The 22,771-nt window shown below is 42.8% G+C and overlaps 1 protein-coding gene across 3 annotated transcripts in view; it reads right to left on the reverse strand.

The window, feature by feature from the left end:
• Map2k1 (mitogen-activated protein kinase kinase 1) overlaps positions 1–22,771 on the reverse strand; it is a 69,464-nt gene that overhangs the window by 16,486 nt on the left and 30,207 nt on the right. For all 3 annotated transcript variants that reach the window (XM_050151998.1, XM_050151999.1, XM_050151997.1), the window contains exons 2-5: positions 15,422–15,632; positions 13,353–13,499; positions 3,462–3,539; positions 2,816–2,867 (exon numbers count right to left, since the gene is read on the reverse strand). In XM_050151998.1, the coding sequence (XP_050007955.1) occupies positions 2,816–2,867; positions 3,462–3,539; positions 13,353–13,499; positions 15,422–15,632 (488 nt within the window). The remainder of the gene's footprint in view (positions 1–2,815; positions 2,868–3,461; positions 3,540–13,352; positions 13,500–15,421; positions 15,633–22,771) is intronic.

The following is a 22,771-nucleotide window of genomic DNA, read 5'->3' on the forward strand; positions in this document are numbered from 1 at the left end:
TTTGCTCAAATAAACCTGATGTTATACTTTTTCATTTTAGCTTGATCAAACTTACTGCATGAGCATAAAAACCTATTCTAGAGTACAAAAAAACCTATTTGTCATGGAAAACCTTTTACTTTTGTTCTAAATACTGGGAATTGAACCCAGCCTTATGCATGCTAAGAACATGCTCTATTATTGTGCTACACCCGTACTTTTAATTTACTTGCTTTCAACATTCATTCCTTCTCCTCAACTTCTATTAACAGATTCCATCCTTGTCAGTGGGATCTGCTCCTTCTGAAATGCCCAATAGTTTTGTTTGGGTGTCAATCACGAGGCTCCATCTCTGGGAACAACAGTGACATGTAACCCAGGTGGCCTACCACAGTACTTTAATGCCCTGGCACAAACACTAGTCCAGGTGAGAGCAGAACCCCCAGCAGAGCTGAACACTAATGTGGACTAGGGAGAGCAGGTGAAGCTTTATCTGGCTGGGGTAGAGTACATTCAGGACCTCATGTATTAGTGGCAGGTAGGATTCATGCTGCCCTCACTAAAGAGAATCTGCATAGCCAGGTGGTGGTGGCGCACATCTTAATCCCAGCATTCAAAAGGCAGAGAGAGGCAGGCAGATCTCTGTGAGTTTAAGGTCAGCCTGGTCTATAGATCTGGTTCCAGGACAGGCTACAAAAAGCTACACAAAGAAACCCTGCCTGGGGCGGAGGGGAGGGGGAGGCCAGAGGAGGAGAAGGGCTGGAGAATTTGCCTGAAAAGAAAGCCATACAAAAAAGAGGAAGACTAAGTTGATCAGAGTCCTGAGACTCTAATTTTAACCCCATCTTCATTACTGCCTTCAGACTTGCTGGTGACTCAAGCCAATATATTCTATCTTCTGATTAAGTAATCTTAAGTCTGATACAATCAAAGAATCCTGACTAATAAGGTTCTATTAGAAAGATGGTGGGGGGGGGGGGGGAAGAAAGTTGGTGAGGTTATTACAGATCCTCTTTCTCCTGGAAGACATAATTCATCTATGAACCTTCTCTATGGCCTTCACATGACTCATCCAGCAACTGCACTTGGCAGGTATTCTATAAATATTTTATAAATATTAATTACTTATCTTGGATAAAGGAAAATACTGTGAGGAGGGAGTAGGTAACATGGAGGGGCCTACTCATGCACCTACACATGACTATCACTGGAATGTCACAGACTTCCTTCCCAGTGCCTGGCCAGCAGCTCACAAATCACATGTATCAGAGTTCAACACAGACTGCTCTTCCCATTGGATACCCAAGGGAAATAGAATACAATGGCCTATATAGCACCACAGCACATCCTAGAGGACTAGTTCACCACATAGAATCCATAATTTGGCCAAAGTGTGAGCACTGATTACCTGAGAACATCAGCCATACTGAGGCTGGAAGTGTGCTTCATGAAAGCAGAGACAAATCGTTAGGAATGAGAACTAGCTTATCTCTTACATTCCCATTTGGTGTGGATCCTCTGGACATGAGAGGTTAAGAGCCCTGTCTGCTCTTCCAGAGGTCCTAAATTCAATTCCCAGCAACCACATGGTGGCTCACAACCATCTATAATGAGATCTGATGCCCTCTTCTGGCATGTAGGCATACATGCAGACCGAACTGTATACATAAGAAATAAATTTAAGTAAATCTAAAGAGAGGGAAAAGAGATAAAGAGAGATAGAGAGAGAGAGAGAGCTGCTTGTACAGACAAGGCAAAGTACCTCACTAGGACCAGAGCTTACACATCTAGTAGAAGGTACCTGTCCAAACAATACCTGAAAACAGCTAGTCATATTTTACTACTTCTCACTAGCAAAGTAATTTGTAAACAAGGCTAGCTTTATATTGTTGACATTTTCTTTTTTTGTGAGAGAGGGTTTTACCATGCAACTCTGGTTGATCTGGACATCACTATGTAGATCAGGTTGGCCTAGATGGAATTCAGGAGATTCACCTGCTTCTGCCTCCTAAGATCTAGAATTAAAGGCCTGCACGTCATGCCTGTTACTAATATATTGTAGAAGACTTCTGTATATATTTCTTGGTTGTCCTAGAACTCACTCTGTAGACCAGGCTGGCCTCAAACTCAGAGATTTACCTGCCTCTGCCTCCCGAGCGCTGGGATTAAGTGTTTGCCAGCACCGCTCGGCTTCTAAAGTAATTTTAAAGAGAGATTCTTGGAGCTGTGACTGTAGCTGGTGTAGAGTGCCAGTGAGGTGCTCATGCCTACAACCCTGAAGCTGATGATGGAGGACTATCATAGATTCAAGGGCCAGACAGTGAGTTTCCAGCAAACCTGTTCTACAATGTGAAAAACCTGTCTCTCAAAAGAAAATAAACAAAAATGCACTGGGAAGGTAGAGGCAGGTAGATCTCTATGAGTTTGAGGTCAGCCTGATCTACATAGTGAGTTCCAGGACAGCCAGGATACATAGGGACATCACCTCAAAAACCAACAAACTAAACGAGCAACAACAACACATATACACAACAAACAAACAAAAAACATTAATACAGGGCTCTTTTTTTTTTGTTGCTATTGTTGTTTTGTTTTTGTTTTTGTTTTTTGAGACAGGATCTCATCATATAGCCCATATAGCTCTGGCTGCCCTTGAACTCACAGAGATTCACTTGCCTCTGCCTCCCAATTGCTGGGACTAATGTCATGTGTAGTTATGTCTAGCTTAGTAAAGGGCTTTCATTCTTTCATTCCAAAACAAAACAAGAAAAAAGATATGACAACCTTCAGATTTCAGCTGTAATTCAGAATGTAACATCTGGCAATACTTTCTTACCTCTGTGCATAATCTTGTGCTTCTCCCGCAGATATGTCAGGCCTTTTATCACCTGGAGGAAAGGAGGTTAAAAAGAAGGGAAACTGGAATGGTACTGGCTTAGAAAAACAATGTCTCTCTTCAACATTTCCACTAACAACAACAAATCTGCCTTATCCAGCAGCCTATTACATGTTCTATAGCATATTACTGTCAGGTGAAACTGAGGATGGCAAGTGTAAGTAACTTTTCAAAACACCCTATAAGAGATTCTTTCCCAAACTGGCAATTTTAAAGACCTTTTCTACTACTACCAATAAGAATGTTCTCAGATACCTTATCCTGTTTTTCAGACACAGGTTTTAACATAAAAGTCGGGGCTGGAGCTTTTAGCCCAGTTGGTAGAATGCTTGCCTTGCATGTATAAGGCCAACACTTCGATCCCCAGCACAGCATAAAACTGGATGTGGTGGTGCACACCTGTCATCCTAGCACTGGGGGAGCAGCAGAGGCAGAAGTATCAGAAGTTCAAAGTCATTCTCTACAGAAAAATTTCTAGTGAGAAACACTATTTTTGAAACAAACTCCCTTCACTGACTTATCTTCCTCCCTTACTTATTTCCTCTCAATTCATTACTTTAGAATAAAAACTTTACTATATACTCACAGCAATGCTAACTTTCCCTAAAATTTGCTCCGGAATTCTTCCAGCCTTCTTCAGCACTTGATCCAAGGACCCACCATCCTAAGAACAAGAATATGGGCCAGTTAGTGACAATGTTTCTACCATATCAACTATTAAACTTCAGAAGAAAGTGACTCTCATATGCAACACACCTGCTCAACAGATAAGCATCCTTCAGTTTGATCCAGTTATCAAAAAACTGTGGCAGCCTTCAAATAATGATCAAACAAAATCCTGTGAGCCTCTTAAATAAATGACTAATACAGAGTAGTCATAAAAAAGGCTTGCTTTGCACTGACTGACAGCATAGGATAGTGTCAGCTGTGCCGGCTCTATAGTCAGCCTGCCAAAAGGTTAAACACTAACTCTGCCGCTTACTATCTACCGACTCTAAACAGGTTCTGCATCTTGTAAAATGCTGTGAATAATTATAAAGCTACTACTATAATCACGGGCTGTTATAAGGATTAAACAAACTAATACTAAATAAATGAAGCACACAGAATATTTAGCATATAGTTAAGAACCTGATACACTAGTTAGCTGTTTGGGGTTAGCACCATAGCCCAGTGGGTAGGAGTGCTGGCCACATAACACTAACAACCTGAGTTCAGTGCCCAGAACCCACAGTGGAAAGAGAAAAACAATTCATACAAGCTGTTCTTTGTCCTCCACATGTGCTGTAGCATACATACAAATAAACACTTAGAAATTAAAAATTTCAAATTTAAATGGGGTCTTAGGAGAGATGGCTCAGCAGTTCAGACCACTTGTTCCTGTAGAGGGCCCTGGTTCGGCTCTCAGAACCCACATAGCAGCTCACAGTCATCTTTAATTCCAGTTCCAAGGGATCCAATGCCCCCTTCTGGTGTCCAAGAGCACCAGGCATGCATGTGGTGCATATTTGTGTATGCAGGCAAGCACTCGTACACATAAAATAAAAATAAATAAATGTCCTCCAAACTCAGAAGAGAGCACTGGAGCTCTTGGAAATGGAGTTAGGAATGGCTTAAGCCACCATCTGAGTGCTGGGAACCAAACCTGGGTTTAGAGTACTTACAAAAGCAGCAAGTGCTCTAAATGGCTGAGCCCTATGTCCTGCCACCAGTGCTAGTAGCTTTAGCACTATCGTTTCAGTTGACTGACATCTAGTATTCTCCTAACAAATCGATCAACAACAATCAAAAGAAAAATGTCATAGGAGGCAATCATTCATTCTATAACTCCTACAAAGTGTCATGGACTATGTGGTAAATATAAATGGGTAGAGATATAAAAGAAGCTAGCTCCTCTCCTCAACATTTGTAACTAATAAATCAGAATGGCATAAGACAAATACTATAGATACACTGAAGAAGAACGAAGCAATTCTGACTTAATGCAGAAGGCAATGTTATCTCTGAAGTCATACTTAGGAGTCAGGTTTCTGAATCAAGCAAAGGAAGGAACAAGGAAAGAAATCAACAGGATATTTCAGGAAGACTGAATGCCAAGACACTCAATAGCTTCACAGCCCTGAGATGCTGTGCAGTTCACTTCATTACGAGTCCATGAAGAGATACAGAGATAGACAAGGCTAGAAATAGCCAGCTGTGGTCAAGGCCCCACCTAGAAAACTTCTCGGTGACTTAAGGTGTTTGTTATGCAAGCATGAGGGCCTGAATTCAAATCCCCAGCATGCACATAAAAAGCCAGGCATGGGTGGCCAGGTGTGGTGGCACACACCATTAATCCCAGCACTCGAGAGGCAGAAGCAGGCAGATCTCTGGGTCTGAGGCCAGCCTTGTCTACAAAGTGAGTTCTAGGACAGTCCGGGCTACACAGAGAAACCCTGTCTCAAAAGAACAAAACAAAACAAAAGCCAGGTATGGCCACGTGCCACACCTGTAACCCCAGCACTGTGCAGGGAAGAGACAGGAGGATCACCGGAGCTTGCTGGCTGCCAGCCTAGCTCGTGGCTGTCAATGAGACCCTGCCTCAAGGGAGTAAGGTGAAGAGTAACATAGCAGATATGCCACATACACACACACATATGCACCTTAAGATCTGACTTGGTGAAGGCAGAAATAAAGAAATTCACATTTAGGATTTTCAGAACCACAGCAGATGGGAGTGGAGGTTGAGAGATATATAGGGCAAGAGGTCTTCGTGCACACAGATAAGCACCAGAAAAGCCAGAAAAGTTAAACATGCAGACTTGTCTCCTCAAAGGATGGAGATTTTACCTGTCTTCCTCCTGGAATGTTTGGAAAGGATGAAGTTTACAACCTGGTGATCCTTTGCCATCTGTAGAGCCAGGCTTCACCTGTCTCCTCCAGAATTCATGTTTTGTTTATCCTTTCCCCCTAAATACTGAGCATGGCTTCTAAGTTCATTAAACCCATCCTTATGAGAGGTATCATCTGTATTTTACAACAGCCTAAGTGACTTCTATATTCAATCCTAATTTATTCCACAGGCATTATGTTTACCTCAGTCATTCTCCCTAAACCCTAAACTGTGAGTGCTATTTCAGAGTTAAAGAGTAACCATCTTTATGGAAGAAGTCCTATGTACTTTCTAAAGAGTTTAACTGTAAACTTGTCTGAAACTTTGTCGTACACATAGGACTGTTTAATTATCATAACTCCTTTTTTCCAAAATTATACTGTGCTTAATTAAATACAACAAAACAAAACAAAAAAATCCTAGTGTCAGACTCTAGAAGTTTGAACCAATGATAGCTAAGTTAAGCTGAACTGAGTTTCATTATTGTCTTTTCAGGGATGGTTTGCTGCTGGCAGTAAGGTCTGCACATCCCAGTCCACTCCCCCAGGGAGAATTCTCCATGTGAGGCTGGGAAAGAGGATCACAAGATTTAGGAAAGCCTGGACTACACAACCTAGTAAGACCCTGTCACCAGAAATAATAAAACAGAGCAGGGCCTCTTTCCTTGAAGAGAAAACACATCCATCACTGGAAGTAATTCTCAGATACAGTGGCTAAGGGAAGAGCTAGAAACAATGATCTTGAAGCTGAGCTTTGAAGCAGAGTGAGACTCTGGATGTACATTTCAAGTTTCCACAAGCATCCTGTCTCCAAAATCTCATCTCTATGATGCAGCCATTGACAGCGAGATAAGGAAAGCATATATAACATGGCAAACAGAGCACACCTTATCAAAGTTAAAAAGGAAATCAAAATGTTAACTAGGGTTGTTCCCTTCTGTCTAAGCAGTAAGATTATTAGAGACTTCTGTTGCATGATAGTTTTTTCCTTGCACTTTCTACTATTTACAGATTTTCTACAAATAGAAAATGTTTTACTTTCAAAATTACTAATTTATTGAAGTAGAAAAACAAATATATAAATAAATTAAATATGCCAAACATCCATTTTGTGCAATGGTACCAGTAGGCAGGCACCAAGCAACTTCCTTTCTAAACAAGAGTCATTCGAGAATACAGACCTGGGGCTAGGAAATCAGCTCAGTGGCTAAAAGCACTGCCTGTTCTTCCACAGGACCCGAGTTTAGTTCCCAACGCCCATATCAGGCAGCTCACAACTGCTTATGAATCTAGCTCGAGGGAATCCAACCCCTTTTCTGGCTTATGAAGGCATCCACCCACCAATAGCGTACATTCACAGACACATAGACACACACAATAAAATAAAAATAGATCTAAAAAAAATACAGACTTCCCAAAACAAATTATCTGAATTAATACTAAAACCGATTATCAATTTAAAAATCCTATGCTGACAAGATGAACCAATTTCTGTTACATACACATACACACACGCCTGCAAATATAACCGTGTAGACTGTCAAACGCAGGACAGAGTATAAATGACTTCTGATCACAAAGAACACAATTTCATCTTGGTGGGGTGAGCCAACCAAGAAGAGCATTCTGAAACTCAATCTAGACTTGAGTATGGTAGAGAGCCTCTAGGGAATGGAAGCACAGTCAGAGTGAGAACACCCTTTACACATACACTTAGTTTCCAAGAGCCTCTATCCAGGCTGTGACCATGCTAAGCTCATGCCACCAAATTGGTCCTGTGATTCTGGCTGCCTTCAGTGCCACAGACCCCTTCTGACCAGATCAGGACAATACCAAATCCCAGGAACACCCCCTCCCCAAGTCAGCAGGCTCCTACAAACACTGTAGCATCTCTGTTTCCTTCATCAATGGGAAAAGCACAGAAAGCTGACAAGCTACTTCTAATTTGCCTCTAATTGAACATAGCTTCAGCTCTTTAATTTGAATAGCTTTCCTAATAAAGAAATCATCATAAAAAATGAGGTAACAAAGCTGGTCTGTGAAAGTGGATTCAAATGGGTAGAAAGCTACCCTGGTGGTTCTCGTGTTTCTTCCTCCGTTTAGGCAACAAATGGGACTACTTTTGAAATGACCCTAACCACAGCATAGGACAGAGGGCAACCCAGCTAACTGAATACATACGACCTTCCCAGGGGGTTGGTAAGGAAGGTATTTCTATTTCACCATGGGTTTATGAAGAGATGCAGAGTTGATCAGACTGGATTAAAAATGGCTAGCTGTGGCCAAGTTCCCATCAAGAAAACCAACAATTGATGGAGGCAGAAGTTAAGGAATCTGTTCCTGGTGTTTTAACGTGAGAACATCAACTGAGAGAAAGAGGGGGAAAGGGAAAGAGAGAGAGAATTTTCAGTGTAGAGTGCATGCTTACACAGAGAGAGAGAGAGAGAGAGAGAGAGAGAGAGAGAGAGAGAGAGAGAGAGAGAGAGAAAGCTATTAAAAAGAAGCCACATTGGCTTTTCCCCTTTACCCTCCAGAGTGACAAGCAGTGCAAGAGGAGAACAATGGGCTCACAAGACAAGCTAATCAGGATTATCCAGCCTCCTGCAACCCACCCCACAGCACTCCAGTTCTGCTTCACTGTTGCCAAGAACTTGTGATCACCGACTACCACTGCTGACATGGTGCTTATTTTTAGAAGCCAATTATTAACTAAGTCAATGGTACTTTGTGATGCTTTTCTATAGAGAGACAAATGCTTTGGGAAAATAATAGCTTAAAAGCTTTTACTCCTGCCTCAAAACCATCAACTCCAACTCCCTGCTCCCTGGTTGCTCAGTTACCGACTGAGCAGAAATCTTCCTCTCTGCAGACAGGAGCATTCTGTTCTGGTAAGGGAGTATCCTATTCCCTTGGCTCTCAAAATTCAGACTTATTTCATAGGGAGGTAAGTCCCTGGCTGAATGCTTCAGAAAATGGACAGTGCATGCTGATGACACAAACTGACTTTAAAATGCATCTCAAGAAGCTTTTGAGCAGTAGATAGATGGACAATGGTTGGTGAGGCAAATATGTGGCAAATTGCTAGTAGCTGAATTGAGGTGGTGGTGTTAAAGTCTTTCAGCTTTCTGTATGCTTTGAAATCTTCAGTCATTCCTAATCACCTGTTGGAAATACAGATTAATGACATAAAATGTCAAACAGACTGTGACAGTGGACCTCAAGACCCTTTAGAAATTGGGGTATGAGGGGCTGGAGAGATGGCTCAGTGGTTAAGAGCATTGCCTGCTCTTCCAAAGGTCCTGAGTTCAATTCCCCGCAACCACATGGTGGCTCACAACCATCTGGAATGAGGTCTGGTGCCCTCTTCTGGCTTGCAGACATATACAAAGACAGAATATTGTATATATAATAAATAAATAAATAAATAAATAAATAAATAAATAAATAAATAAATAGAAAAGAAATTGGGGTATGACCACAGAGCAGAGTTCTTCATAGGACCCCCCCCCCCTTTGGAGGTAAGTGGCAGCCAGTCACCAGTTTCTGCAGTAAGGGGCTCTGATGTAGGAGGACCTGTCAGAGACTAAGGAAGGATAAGAGTGCAGGACTGGTTCTTGTGGCTGCATGAACTTCCAGCAATAGCTGTTTGCTACAGAGTCCTGCCTAAACCCTTAGGTCGCTCTGAGTTCTCCCCTAGTATAAAAACACTGTTCCAGGGCTAGAGGTACAGCTCAGGACCAAACACGAATTCTATCCACAGCACCACAAGGAGAAAAAAATTAACAAAATAAAATGAAAGAAAGAAAAGGTACTGTTCTTTCTTACAACGACTGTTGCTGCTTCCAAGGCTTATCTCTTTCCCTCTAAGCTCCAGTCCTGTGACCAGGGCCCTTTAGGTCATTATCCATGTTTGAGGCCTAACTTCAGTCTGAAGCAAGCAAGCCCCACACTCACCCACAAGGATCTCATGTTAAAGGGAGACATTTGGGTGCATGAAACTAGCACCCAAATAGGGAAAGAACTTCTGAGGCTTCAGCAGAGCGGGCTCGTGCTCAGAAACTCAGACAGCTAAACGGAGAACATGTAGAGCACAGCTACCAGCCACCCAGTGCACAGCCCTCGCACCCAGTCCTCGGGGAACTCATCTAACACCTGGCACATAATAAGCACTGAAAATAAGTGTTTGTGAAGTTGGACCTGGGTTGACTAAGTATATCTCAACTGGCTACAAGTGCCCAAAACCATGGAAACACAGGGTGTAAGCTCAGAGTGGAGGCCCCTAGAGAGGAGCTCATCCAATCATTTCTCTGCTGAGAAGCAGAATCCCACAAGTATAGCACCTGCACAAATAGAGGACAGTATGAAACAAAGGGAGCAGACCTGCTTAGATTCTGACACTCATTATCTCTGTAACAAGCCCATTACAAAACCTCCCAGGGACTTACTTTTTCAACCTGCCAGCTGAGGGTGTTGATAATCCATCCCACAAGATGGGGGTGACAAGATTAATAACTAACATAATGTGAAAAGAACTTGGTAAGTGACAAAAGAGCTGAAAGCTAGTTGTTATTATAACTGGCCATGCCACCACCCACCTTCCACTACTTTAGCTAGACCTAAGTGGACAGAAGGCTACTCTAGCCCTTCCTGTTTCTGGCTTATCAGCACCGCCCAACTTCTCTTCTTCCCTTTCTAGTGGTTAAGACATCTTAGGCCGTTTAGACATCTGTCTGCACAAAACTCTTTTTGGGCTCAAACAAACAAACAAAAAACTATCGACACAAGAGTATAAGAAATCTAAAAAGTGTTGCTGGGTGGTGGTGCAAGCCTTTAATTCCAGCAAGGGCAGGCGAATCTCTGTGAGTTCAAGGCCAGCCTGGTCTACAGAGCAAGTTCCAGGACAGGCTCCAAAAAACTACACAGAGAAATCCTGTCTCAAAAAAATAAAATAAAATAAAATTCCAAAAATGTCAGGCACAGTGGCATATACCTGTCATCCCAGCAAGCAAGAGGCAGAGGCAGGAAGAACATTGCAAGTTCAAAGCCAGGCTGATCCCCATAGTAAGACAAGACACTTAGGAAAGAAGGAGGAGGAGAAGCAAGTTGTAATAATAGTTCTGACAGGCTTGGTTGTGCAGCCTTTGATCCCAGCAATCAGAAGGCAGAGGCAGGTAGATCTCTAAATTCAAGGCCAGCCTGGTGTACCTAACTTCCAAGTCAGTCAGGACTGTGTAATGAGACCCTGTCTGAAAAGCACTTGGCAGCCAAGACCTAAGTGGGAATCCACACCCCAGGCCAGGGGCTACAGCCAGCCCAAAAAGGTTCCCATGCTTCCCAGACATTGTTGCACTCTGTTGAAGCAAAATGGAACAAGAGTCTTCTCTATAACCTTTAGACATGCAGAAGTCAGTTCCAGGATTCAAGTTCCATATGGCATCCACAAATGTTAGCAGATGCCTACAACAGTATATGTGGCCTTTCTTGATCATAAAAAAAAATGATATTCAAAACAATAGAGTGAAATGAGTGTGTGTGTGTGTGTGTATCAGGGTGGGGGTGACCATCAACAAAGACTCCTCAGGTGGAGAGATGGGGGTCATTCAGACCAGACACCATTCTGAAAGTCAATCTAGGTCTAAAACTCAGAAAGGAAACGGAACAGGAGCGGAAACGGAACAGGAGCCAACAGTGCCAGGCTGAAAACACAAAAACCATCAAGTTTGTAGACTTTCCTGTTTCTAAACTGCCAGTCCCATGAGAATAAAGCAGGAGCTAGCGCCTATAAAATGCATACTCTAAATGAAGGGCACACTGACAGACAGACATCTGTCATTCTAACCTGCACAACAATAAAACAGAATCAAAGCCACTTTACAAATGCAGAAACCGAGAATCAAAGCGATCAGAAAGCCCACCAAGGTCACAATGAAATGATGTGCTGGCTAGTTTATGTCAGGCTGATACAAGTCAGAGTCATTTTAGAAGGGGGAACCCTAACTGTGAAAATAACCTCCCCTCCACCACACTGGCCTGCGAGCAAGCCTGGGATACATTTTCTTGGATGATGAGTGATGTGGGCGGGTCCAGCTTATAGTGGGCAGTGCCACCCCTAGACTGGCAGCAGTCCTAGGTGCTATAAGAAGGCAGGGTGAAGCTGAAGAAGTCATTGGGCACGAGTCAGTAAATAGCACCCATTCATGGCCTCTGTATCAGTTCCTACCCTGACTTCTCTCAATAATGGAATGTGACCAGAGAGTTAAAACTTGAAATAAACTCTTTTCACCCCAAGTTGCTTTTGGTCATGGTGTTATATCACAGCAATAGAGGCCTAAGACACAGACTTACTGGGTACCTGCTCTGTACCAGGGGATCAAGAATAATCTGAACTTTCAAGACAGTGGTAGGGCTGTGATCTAGCTCAGGAGCAAAAGCACTTACCTACTATACATGAAGCCCTGGATTCAAACCCTAGCACACAACATATTGACAAACATGACAATATCGTTATTTATATTTATGTAAGGGAAAAAGATATAAATAAATAACTGATTCCCAAAGTTCCCATTCCATTCCATCAGCTACAAAGCCAGCAATCCTTAGGCTTAAAGATAGAAAAAGCCCTAGTCCCCTCATCTCTACCCAGAGGAGTCAACCAAGCACAGGCACTGGGGTCAGGCTGAATAGGATTCAATGACTGTGTGGCCTAAGTGCAAAGTAAGAGATCAAATTTCTTTGTGTTTTCATTTCCTTGGTGGGTGAGACAAAAATCTGGCTGTGGGGCTAGTGAGATGGCTTAGTGGGTAAAGGTGCATATTCAAAACTTCACACAAGGACCACATGGTGGAAGGAAAGAACCAACTCCCACAATTAACCTCCATATGCATCATGGCACTTGCACACACACACTCATTTAAATGTAATGTGTCCTTTTAAAGGGAATCATGAAAATGCGATAAAATACTGATTTGCTTAGGATGACACTTGATATTTGCCCAATAAGCATGAACACGTTCATGTTGTTGTTATCATGATCGTCACTGGGAAGAAAAGGAAGGGCCTTCAGATTAGCTCCCACATGTGTACTTGGCCCATAAACACCCTCTGACTTGACCTTGCCTTTCACTAGTGTATTGGGAAGATTATTGCTCTCTTCACCCAAAGAAACCCCTTAGGTGGCTCTTTAAGTTTATTATAAACTTTCTAAAGGCAGAGACTTCATAACTCTGTCTTCATTTTCATTACTCCAGAACCTTCTAAATAGCATGCAATACTGTACACATAGTGAACTTAAACTGTATTAACCGGATTTGGGCGACGTTAAAATTTTATGGTTGTCAAAACAGGAGAAAGCTAGAAAATATACTCTGAAAAAGCCCACCAGGAAATCCTGGCATCTAGTACTTTCTTTGAAGATAAGAGGGGACCTAGAAAACAGGGCTGCCATCCTGTAACTATACCAGATTCCACAGCCAGGCCCTAAGTCTTCCAGGCTGCGGAGTGTAGACCCGGGAGCCAGGGAAGAGCTATTCACCATCCAGACCAACGATGAGGCCAGAGCCAGCCTGTTCTCAGGCCACTGCCACCAGGCAGACAGACGGCTGCGTACCATGTGCTCCATGCAGATGCTGATCTCGCCATCACTGTAGAAGGCCCCATAGAAGCCCACGATGTACGGGGAGTTGCACTCGTGCAGCACCTGCAGCTCCCGGATGATCTGGTTCCGGATTGCTGGTTTGATCTCCAGGTGAATTAGCTGGGGGAGAAAAGTGAGGGGAAGCTTTTAGGAACAAGGCAAAGTAGAAAGCCTTTATTCAGTGATTTAAGTTCCGAAAGGTAAGAGAAACCGCTTTTTGGTTTTATTTTTTAAGGTGCTGTTGACCAAATAGAGCCTTGTACACGCTATGTAAGTACTCTACCATCAGTTATAGTCCAGCTCTCGATTTACTTTATTATTTTAAGAAAGGATTTCACTATATTGCCCAGATTGGCCTTAAACTTACTTTGTTGTTGAGGCAGAGAACTCATGATCTTCCTACCTCAGTCTCTCAAACACTAGGATGAACCACTATACTTGGAAAAATAAGCAATTCAAAAAGTTGTTGTTATACAGAGAAACCCTGTCTCAGAAAAAGTTGTTATCATTATTGTTAATTTATCTTTGTGCGAGTACATGTATGTATGTGTGTCTATGTGCACGCATAAAATATATGTGTATGTGTATGCAAGCATGTGTATGAATACAGGCACCCTCATGCAATGGTGAACATGTGGAGATCAGAAGACAACCCCAGATGTCTGTCTTTTGTCTTCTGCCTCTTTGAGACGGTCTCTTTTTTGGTTTTTATTTGTTTTTTTTTTCTTATATTTATGTGTATGTATGTCTAAGTGCACCATGTATGTGCTGGATCCCCTAGAACTGGAGTTACAAATAGTTTTAAGTAGCCATGTACATGCTGGAATCAAACTCACGTCCTCTGCGAGAGCAATAACTGTTTTTAACCACTGAGCCAGCTTTCAAGCCCCCTGGTCTCTGCTTTCCTGCTACATATGCCAGGCTAGTTGGGCCACAAATTTCTATCACACTATAGAAATGTTGAGATCACAGACATTCATATTGCAAATTAAGCTGTTATGTTAAGGTCTGGCGATTTGAAGTTGAGTACTCACACTTGTATAGCAAGCACTTTTACCCACTAAGCCATCTTCCCAGCCCCAAACAGGCCATTTTAAAAACTAAGTTCCTATTAATTCAGGGTTGAATATCAATGTACAAGCAGGTGTTGGCACCAGAGTTGTAACCAGGAATCAGGTATGTTTCCAGTCCAGGCTCCAAAACTGTTGATCAAGGAACTCACCCATCTTACAACAAAGCTATGTGTAAGTCTTATTTCAAAATGACCTGAGGACTTAAGAGACAAGGGGAATATGGCCTTGAGGACATGGTTCATAGTTGGGCTGTGTTGTACAAAGGCATGCGGAACTGAGGTAGGGTAACCTTAGTCACCCAAAAGGTCCCGCCTTGACTTTAGGAACCTGATAGGATTCATTTCACCAAAATCTCAGCTGCTCCCTAATGTGTCAACACTGTCCCTTGTTCCAACCAGGAGACAAGTGACAAACATTTAATGTTTAATAAGGCCGAGCCATAGACAATAAGTATGACATATGACAATTGATGAGTTGGAACAGCTGACAGGAGATAAACAGGAGGTGGGTCCCAAAGATGGATGCTATGGGGAAAGCTAAAAGGAACAGCACAATACAAACACAGGGACATGATGAGCTGAAAAACATGGAAGAACGTAGCCTCTCTACATAGAGCAACTGTGTTCAAAGAGACGACCGATGGCAGACAGGAAAGGGAATCAGCTCAAGACTGAAGTCATGGAACTTGGCTAAGGCCTGAGCATCAATCACTAGAGCTGGGTGTAAAAAAGCAGCTCCTTTGCATTTGATAAATGTATCTGGTGTCCTTCCCAGACCACACAGTAAGAGAAAGAAGAATCCATCACTGGTGATTTTCACACTAGCAGACCTTAGTATTTCCCACAGTCTGAGAGACAACTAGTTCAAAATCAAACTGAACAAAAAAGTACTAAGTAAAACCCCCCTTTCTTCCACCCATTTACAGGCTCCCAACTGAATCCATTTAGCTATTTATTCACACAAACTCACCTTCCTGGCCATAACTAGGCCAGACGGCTTATGGGAGACCTTGAAGACCACTCCACCATTGCCAGCCCCCAGCTCACTGATCTTCTCAAAGTCATCATCCTTCAGTTCTCCCACCTTCTGCTTCTGGGTCAGAAAGGCCTCAAGGCGCTTCCGCTGCTGCTCGTCAAGCTCCAGCTCCTCCAGCTTCTTCTGCAAGGCCTCCAGGTTGGTCCTGTCCAAAGGAGGACCCAGGTCAGCACTCTGCCCTGCATTCCTCCACCCCTGGGCCAAGCCCTCAGGGAATCCAAGGATGTTGTTAATGGGGAGGGTTCTACTCTCCAGGGCTCTGCCCCATTTCAAGGGCTTGAGCCGCAACCCTGCTTTACTTCTCACAACTGCAGCTTCCTTATTTAAGAAATGAAGTCCCCGGATTTCTCAATACGCTAAAGGTCTACAGGAGGAACCAAGGAATCTACTAAAAGTGAGAATGAGCCATCTAGAACTGCTTTACAAGCCCAATTTTAGAAGTCTCATTAAGGCTCTTGATTATCGCAAAGAAGCAACATTGCCATTTAGTTAAGTTCCTCATTTTTCAGGTCACCAGTGGGTTATGGCATGCCAGTGGCCTGACTTACTCGTACGGAACCTGCAGAGACAAACATTCATCTCAAGACTAACCCAGACTTAGTAGTTGAAAAGGTATGACTGGAAGCCACGAGGTGCCTTCAATTTCTTTTTTTTTTTTTTTTTTTTTTTTGGTTTTTCAAGATAGGGTTTCTCTNGTCCTGGAACTAGCTCCTCTGTAGACCAGGCTGGTCTCGAACTCACAGAGATCCGCCTGCCTCTGCCTCCCAAGTGCTGGGATTAAAGGCGTGCGCCACCATCGCCCAGCAATTTCAATTTCTTTTAAATATTTATTTATTATGTATACAATATTCTGTCTGTGTGTATGCCTTCAGGCCAGAAGAGGGCACCAGACCTCATTACAGATGTTGTGAGCCACCATGTGGTTGCTGGGAATTGAACTCAGGACCTTTGGAAGAGCAGCTAGTGCTCTTAACCTCTGAGCCATCTCTCCAGCCCCCAATTTCAATTTTTCAATCTCCTAATGTTATATCCAAAATTTATTTGCCCATAACATCGTTCATGTCCTATTTTATAACTTAACTGTCAAATATCATGTTTTTTTTGTGACTTGTTTTCTTATGCTACAATATATCCTTGGTAAGGATTGATGATAGTGCTGGATTTTTTTGTTGTTCTTTAACCATCAGCAAACACTTAGAACAATTTGCATCAATACTAAATCCACATTAAATTATCATTAAAATAAATAAATAAATCATAAAAAAAAAGCCTCACTAGTGGGTGAAGAGATAGCTCCACAGTTAGCACAGTTAAAAACACTTGCTGCTCTTCTAGAGGGCAGAATTCAGTTCCCAGCATTCATGCCAGGCTGCTCACAACCACCTGTAACTCCAGCTCCACAGAACCCAAGGCCTTTGGGTCTATACTAATGTACACATACCCAAACACAGACACAGAAATACAAACGGTTCTTAAAAAGCATCACCTCCCAGCACCTGGGAGGCAGAGGCAGGCAGACCTCTCTCTAAGAGTTGGAGGCAGGTTGCCTGGTCTACAGAGCAAGTTCCAGGATAACCATGGCTATCACTGAGAGAAACCCTGTCTCAAAACCCACCACACACACACACACACACACACACACACACACACACACACACACACACACAGACAAACAGAAGAGTATTTTGCAGCTGCATTTCATCAGTCTATCTGATGTAAACGACTGAGTTATCAGGCCACCAAATATACAAATGGACTTGGGAACCAGCTATCTGGCAGAAAGCAAGCGGGCATAGCAGGAAGCAGTCAGTAACCTAGCATGTGGCATGCCATGGACATAACAGTAGCTCTCCTTTTCTTTTTAAGATTTTTTTTTAATGTATATGGTGTTCTGCCTGTATGCCAGAAAGGGCACCAAATCTCATCATATAGATGGTTGTGAGCCACCATGTGGTGGCTGGGAACTGACTGAACTCAAGACCTCTAGAAGAGCAGTCAGTACTCTTAACCTCTGAGCCATCCCTCCAGCCCATCAGTGTTCTTTACAGAACAATGAAGAACGTTCAGTAAAGCCTCTTGTTGAATCTTCTGAATTGGTAGAGAGATCATTCACTGTGTTTCATCTGATTTCATTTCCCAGTCTAAACAGATGACACACGTGACAAAACAGGATTTTTACACATCAGAGCACTGTTTTCCCCCAGATAAGCCAGTCAAGGTAGAAACACAATTCTCCACTCTCCCTTCACACCCTCTCCAAAGGCCAAGACGACAGGGAGATGAAAAACTTCATGGTTCCAGCATACAGGCTGGTACAACATACACACGGGGCTAGAGAAGCCACAAGATGATGTCACTGGCTCTCCTCACAGAATAACTCTGGGAAAAGGAAGGTGTCATGCTCTAAATTGTGTACACCCTTCCACATTCATATATGGAGGTGTATGGTACAGGCCGTTCAAAAGATAATTAAGACTAAACGGTGCTAAGGGTAGGATACTGGTCAGATAGGCTCAGTGGCCTCCTAAGAAGAGGAAGATAAGCACTCTTGCTCAGTACACACAGCAAAAGGTCATACAAGCACACAGAAAGAATGCTGTCATCAAACCAGGAAGAGGGCCTTCCCTAGAACCCTACTGTGTTGACACCCTGATGTTGGACATCCAGCTTAGCAAGTATGATAAAATAAATGTCCACTTAAGCCACCCTTTTGTTACGGTAGGTGAGGAGCTTGAAGCTCCTGGACTACACAGTGACACTCTGTCAAAAAAGGAAGAAGAGGACCTGAGAGATGGCTCAGCACTTGGCACAAAAGCCTGGTGACCTAAGTTCTATTCCAGAATGGATTTAAAGAGGAAGAGCGAAGATTGGAGAAGAGGAACAGAGTAGGTACAAGTTAAGTTAGCACCTTCTAGAAGAAACTAGGTCCTTGGGTTCCTTCCTTCCTTACCTCCCCATACCTGGATCTAATCCCTTCTCCACTAGCTAAATTGCTGCTGATTTGTGCTTTCCAAAGTCCTAGTCCCACTAGACCCCAGGATGGGCTGTCCGCTGTGATGGTTAGGAATGCTGACAATCCCTGGGGGTGGGTGGGTGAGTGAGTGTTGCTAAATTAATGATCCACTAGCACTTGACTAACAAAGAGGTCTCTGGAGAAACCACCTAACCTTGCCAGGTCTCAGACTTCTCTTCAATGCACTGTAAGGAACAGTTTCATGCATACCCTCACCAAGGCAAAGTCAAAGAGCAAATTCATAAGCAGTCCTGAAAGTCTAACCCACTTCTAAGCAATGGGAAGGCAGTAGATACAGGAGAATGGAAGCAGGAGGGGAAGCCAAGGCTGCAACAGCAGGACCTGGAATCACTGCTTTCCCTTTCAGAGTTCTTTTTTTTTTTTTTTAATATTTATTTATTTATTTATTTATTTATTTATTTATTTATTATGTATGCAATATTCTGTCTGTATGCCTGCAGGCCAGAAGAGGGCACCAGACCTCATTATAGATGGTTGTGAGCCACCATGTGGTTGCTGGGAATTGAACTCAGGACCTTTGGAAGAGCAGCCAGTGCTCTTAACCTCTGAGCCATCTCTCCAGCCCCCCCCTTTCAGAGTTCTTAAAGCACTTTCAACAATTTTGTCTTTCCAGAGAATGAAAGGCAAACACGGCTCCTACTGCTCAGTGGAAAGAAACCAATCAATAAGGAGCTGTTATTCAGGGTCCTCTTGCACAGGGAAGTTGGTCTACAAGCCTTATTTCTTCCTCTCAAGGTAAAATCCTTCAAACAAAGGAAATGAGAAGAGGTCCTCATGACCCACATTACAAATCCACAAAGCTCAAAGGTCAAGAATCTGCTTCCTTTGCAACCATTTTGTCTGCTTGCTTGCTTTGTTTTTCGAGACAGGGTTTCTCTATAGCTTTGGAGCCTGTCCTGAAGTTTACTGGGTAGAACAGGCTGGCCTCGAACTCACAGAAATCTGCCAGTCTCTGCCTAAATCTGCCGGTCTCTGTCTGCCTCCCAAGTGCTGGGATTAAAGGCATGTGCCACCGCCACCCAGCTGCAATATTTAGTTAAATATTTTTAACTAAAATCAGCAAAAATGACACTGGAGATTTAAAAACAAAACTAGAGCTCCAAGAGTCAGTCCATCAGTCAGTAAATCTGTCTGTCTCTCTCTCTCAAACATACACACACACACACACACACACACAATCCTCCCTCTCTCCCGGGACCAGCTATGATCCACTCAAATCCCCTCAAATTCAGCAGTGAAATGCGAATTCTACACCATGGCAGTCTAATAGTAAACACAAGTTCACAAGATACAAGAAGATTACAGGTTTGAAATGGCAATGCAAAAAAAAAAAAAAAAAAAAAAGGAAAGAAAGAAAGAAACAAAGAAAAGAAAAAAACCCACAAGGGTTGTCACTTGGATTCTGGAAACATCAGAGAAGCACAATGTAATGGATAAGAAGCCCCCCCCCCCCGCTGAGAATAATTATAATTACACCACACACTAGGGTCTTTCATTTGTGGCTCAACAGTTTAAATTAAGCAGCAAAGGAGAGACCTCAAAGATCAACTGGATTCAATCCCCATTTTACAGAACAGGAAACTGAGGCCCAGAGGGAACAAAGTGGAGGGTCTCCCAACACCCAGAACTCTTTTCTTCTTTTTAAAGCCCTACCCATTCAAGACAGGGTCTCACTTGTAGCTCTGGCTGTCCTGGAATTCACCAAAGACCAGGCTGGCCTCCAATTCAGAGATATGCCTGCCCCTGCTTCCCAAATGCTGAGATTAAAGGACTGTGTCACTATACCCAACTTAATTTAAGTATTTTTTGAGACAGATTCTCAGGTAGCTCAGATTGGCCCTGAATTCATTATGTAGCCAAGGGTGGCCTTGAATTTCTGATCTTCCTCCCTATACCTCTAAGTGCTAGAATTATAGGCAAGAATGACCACGTCAGGCACACAACTTCCAAGACCTCATACTTCCCTCTGATAGCTATTGGATTTAAAGTTGCTCTAAAGATTATAGAATGTGGGATTATACATGGTCTAGACAAAAGAACTGGGGTCCTCATGCTCCAGACACAAACCATAGGTGCATGCCAACAGTCGGCTTGATAAGGCTAGGTGACAGGCTCTGTCTTTGCCAAGAAAGTGCACTAAAAAGAGCAGAAGAAAACAACCAATCATTGCTCTGGGAGGAGGGTAAGAGTCCTCACACAGGTGAGCCCAGGGAGCTGTCAAGTTTCCCCCAGCCTATGGGTGTTTGGCAAGTAGAAATGTTATTTCTGTAGGAAGCAGGGAAGGAGAAGGAAAGAGGGAGAGAGGGAGACAGAGGGAGGGGGGGAGAGAGAGAGAGAGAGAGAGAGAGAGAGAGAGAGAGAGAGAGAGAGAGAGAGAGAGAGACCCCTTTTGCAGCCTCAACCACTGTCTTTAAGTTCATGCGCAAGTTACCTTTCTGGTTCTCAGTTTCCACGGAGAGGAAGAAAATAGGGAAGGGAAAGCTATTTGCCTATCTCTGAGCTCCAAGTGGGTCATTATGACAGCAAGCAAAGGATGCGCAAAACAAGGCGGTTGAGAGGCTGAAGAGTTTCACTGAGACTAAGGAACAAGAAAACAAAGAGAAATAGCACCACCAGTCTCCACACAGTCAAATCACAGAAGCCTGGGAACTGCAGGTTAGTAGGGCAAAGAGTAGTTAAGGCAGAAAGAAGCATGATGGTCTATGAGGGAAAATACACCTGAATAAGCACTGGGAGGAAATAGGATTGGTGAAACCTAAAATTAAAATTACTATATTTATGTTTATACAACAAATAAATAGTCTATGGGAAATGTACAACTTATTTAGACAATATAGCTTTTTACTCATCCATTGAGTCATGTGAGCATTAGGGGAAACCTTGTTTCAAATGCTTTTTTCAGGGACACTGGAGAGGTATAAGAGCTCTCTCTCGGCTCTTACAGACATCTGAAGTTTGTCTCACAGCCATCTGTAACTCTAGCTCCAGGGGAGCAATACCCTTTTCTAAACCTTCATGCCCCCCCCCAAAAGTGTCCTTTTTATTTGTTTTATCTTGTGTGTATGTATATTTTGTCTGAATGTGTGCATGTGTATCAAAAAGGTTTCCCTAATGGTCACAGAAGGCCTAGGTCAGAGATGGTTTTATGTAACCAAGATCTGCTAGTTTTGTAGAGAAGAAATACCTGAGTTGAACTAAGGAATTGGACTAAGAAGATAAACAGAATTTAGATAACAAAAAGAATGGGAAGCCAGGTGTGGTGCCTCACACTATAAATCTGGAAGGCAAAGGTCAAGGACTGCCAAGAATTTAAGGCCAGCTTGGGCTGAGGAGTAAAACCTGTCTCAGAAAGAGGAAAAAAAGGAGAAAAAAGAAAGGACACTCACTAGCATAAACTATTCTGCAGATGAGGAATAGAATTAAGATAATCAGCTGTGCAAGGTGGCATGTGCTAGCTAGGATACTAGCACTTAGCAGGCAGAAGCTCTGTGAATTTAAGGTCAGCTGATCTATACAGCAGGCCAGTCAGGCGTACAAAGTGAAATATTGTTATAAAAAAAAAAAGAACAAAAAGTTGTGAAGATATATATAATCATCCGGGCAGTGGTCATGCATGCATGTGGGAGGCAGAGGCAGGTGGATCTCTGTGAGTTTGAGGTCAGTCTGGTTTACAGAGCGATTTCCAAGACAGGCTCCAAAGCTACATATATAGAGAAACCCTGTTTCAAAGGAAAAAAAGAAAAAAGAAAAGAAAACATCAGAATTAGAACAGATGTTTATCTTTCATTGAAGTCAGGTAGCTTCCAAAAAAACAAACATTTACAAAAGCCAAGAAAACAGATTTAATTAAAAAGAAGTAACAAAGAGTCACATCTCTATTCTCTTAAACAAAGATGAAAAAATTTACCTCTGGGAATGCAGCAGGATTCTGCAATCACACAAATTACCTCCTACATCATGTTTTTGCAGACAGTCACACTAAGACACACACACATACCCTGGAGTGATAGAACCACCCACTCCCATGCATAGGCTGATCCCAAATACTGAACAACATCCCGAACCAGAGGGTGGTGTCATGCTGTTGCTTGAATACAGTAATAGCCCAGAGTTCCTTCTAACTCTTATCTTGGTAGAGAAAAATAACACCAATGAATTCCTAAAGAATCAATCTTCTATAGAAAGGAATTAAAAGTTTTGGGAGAAAGGAAAAAGAACAAAAGATGGAGGACAAAAGAGACATGACAATC

This window comes from Alexandromys fortis, unplaced genomic scaffold (genome assembly GCF_014885135.2).
Source record: "Alexandromys fortis isolate MF-2015 unplaced genomic scaffold, M_Fortis_MF-2015_v1.1 scaffold_70, whole genome shotgun sequence".
Taxonomy (NCBI): domain Eukaryota; kingdom Metazoa; phylum Chordata; class Mammalia; order Rodentia; family Cricetidae; genus Alexandromys; species Alexandromys fortis.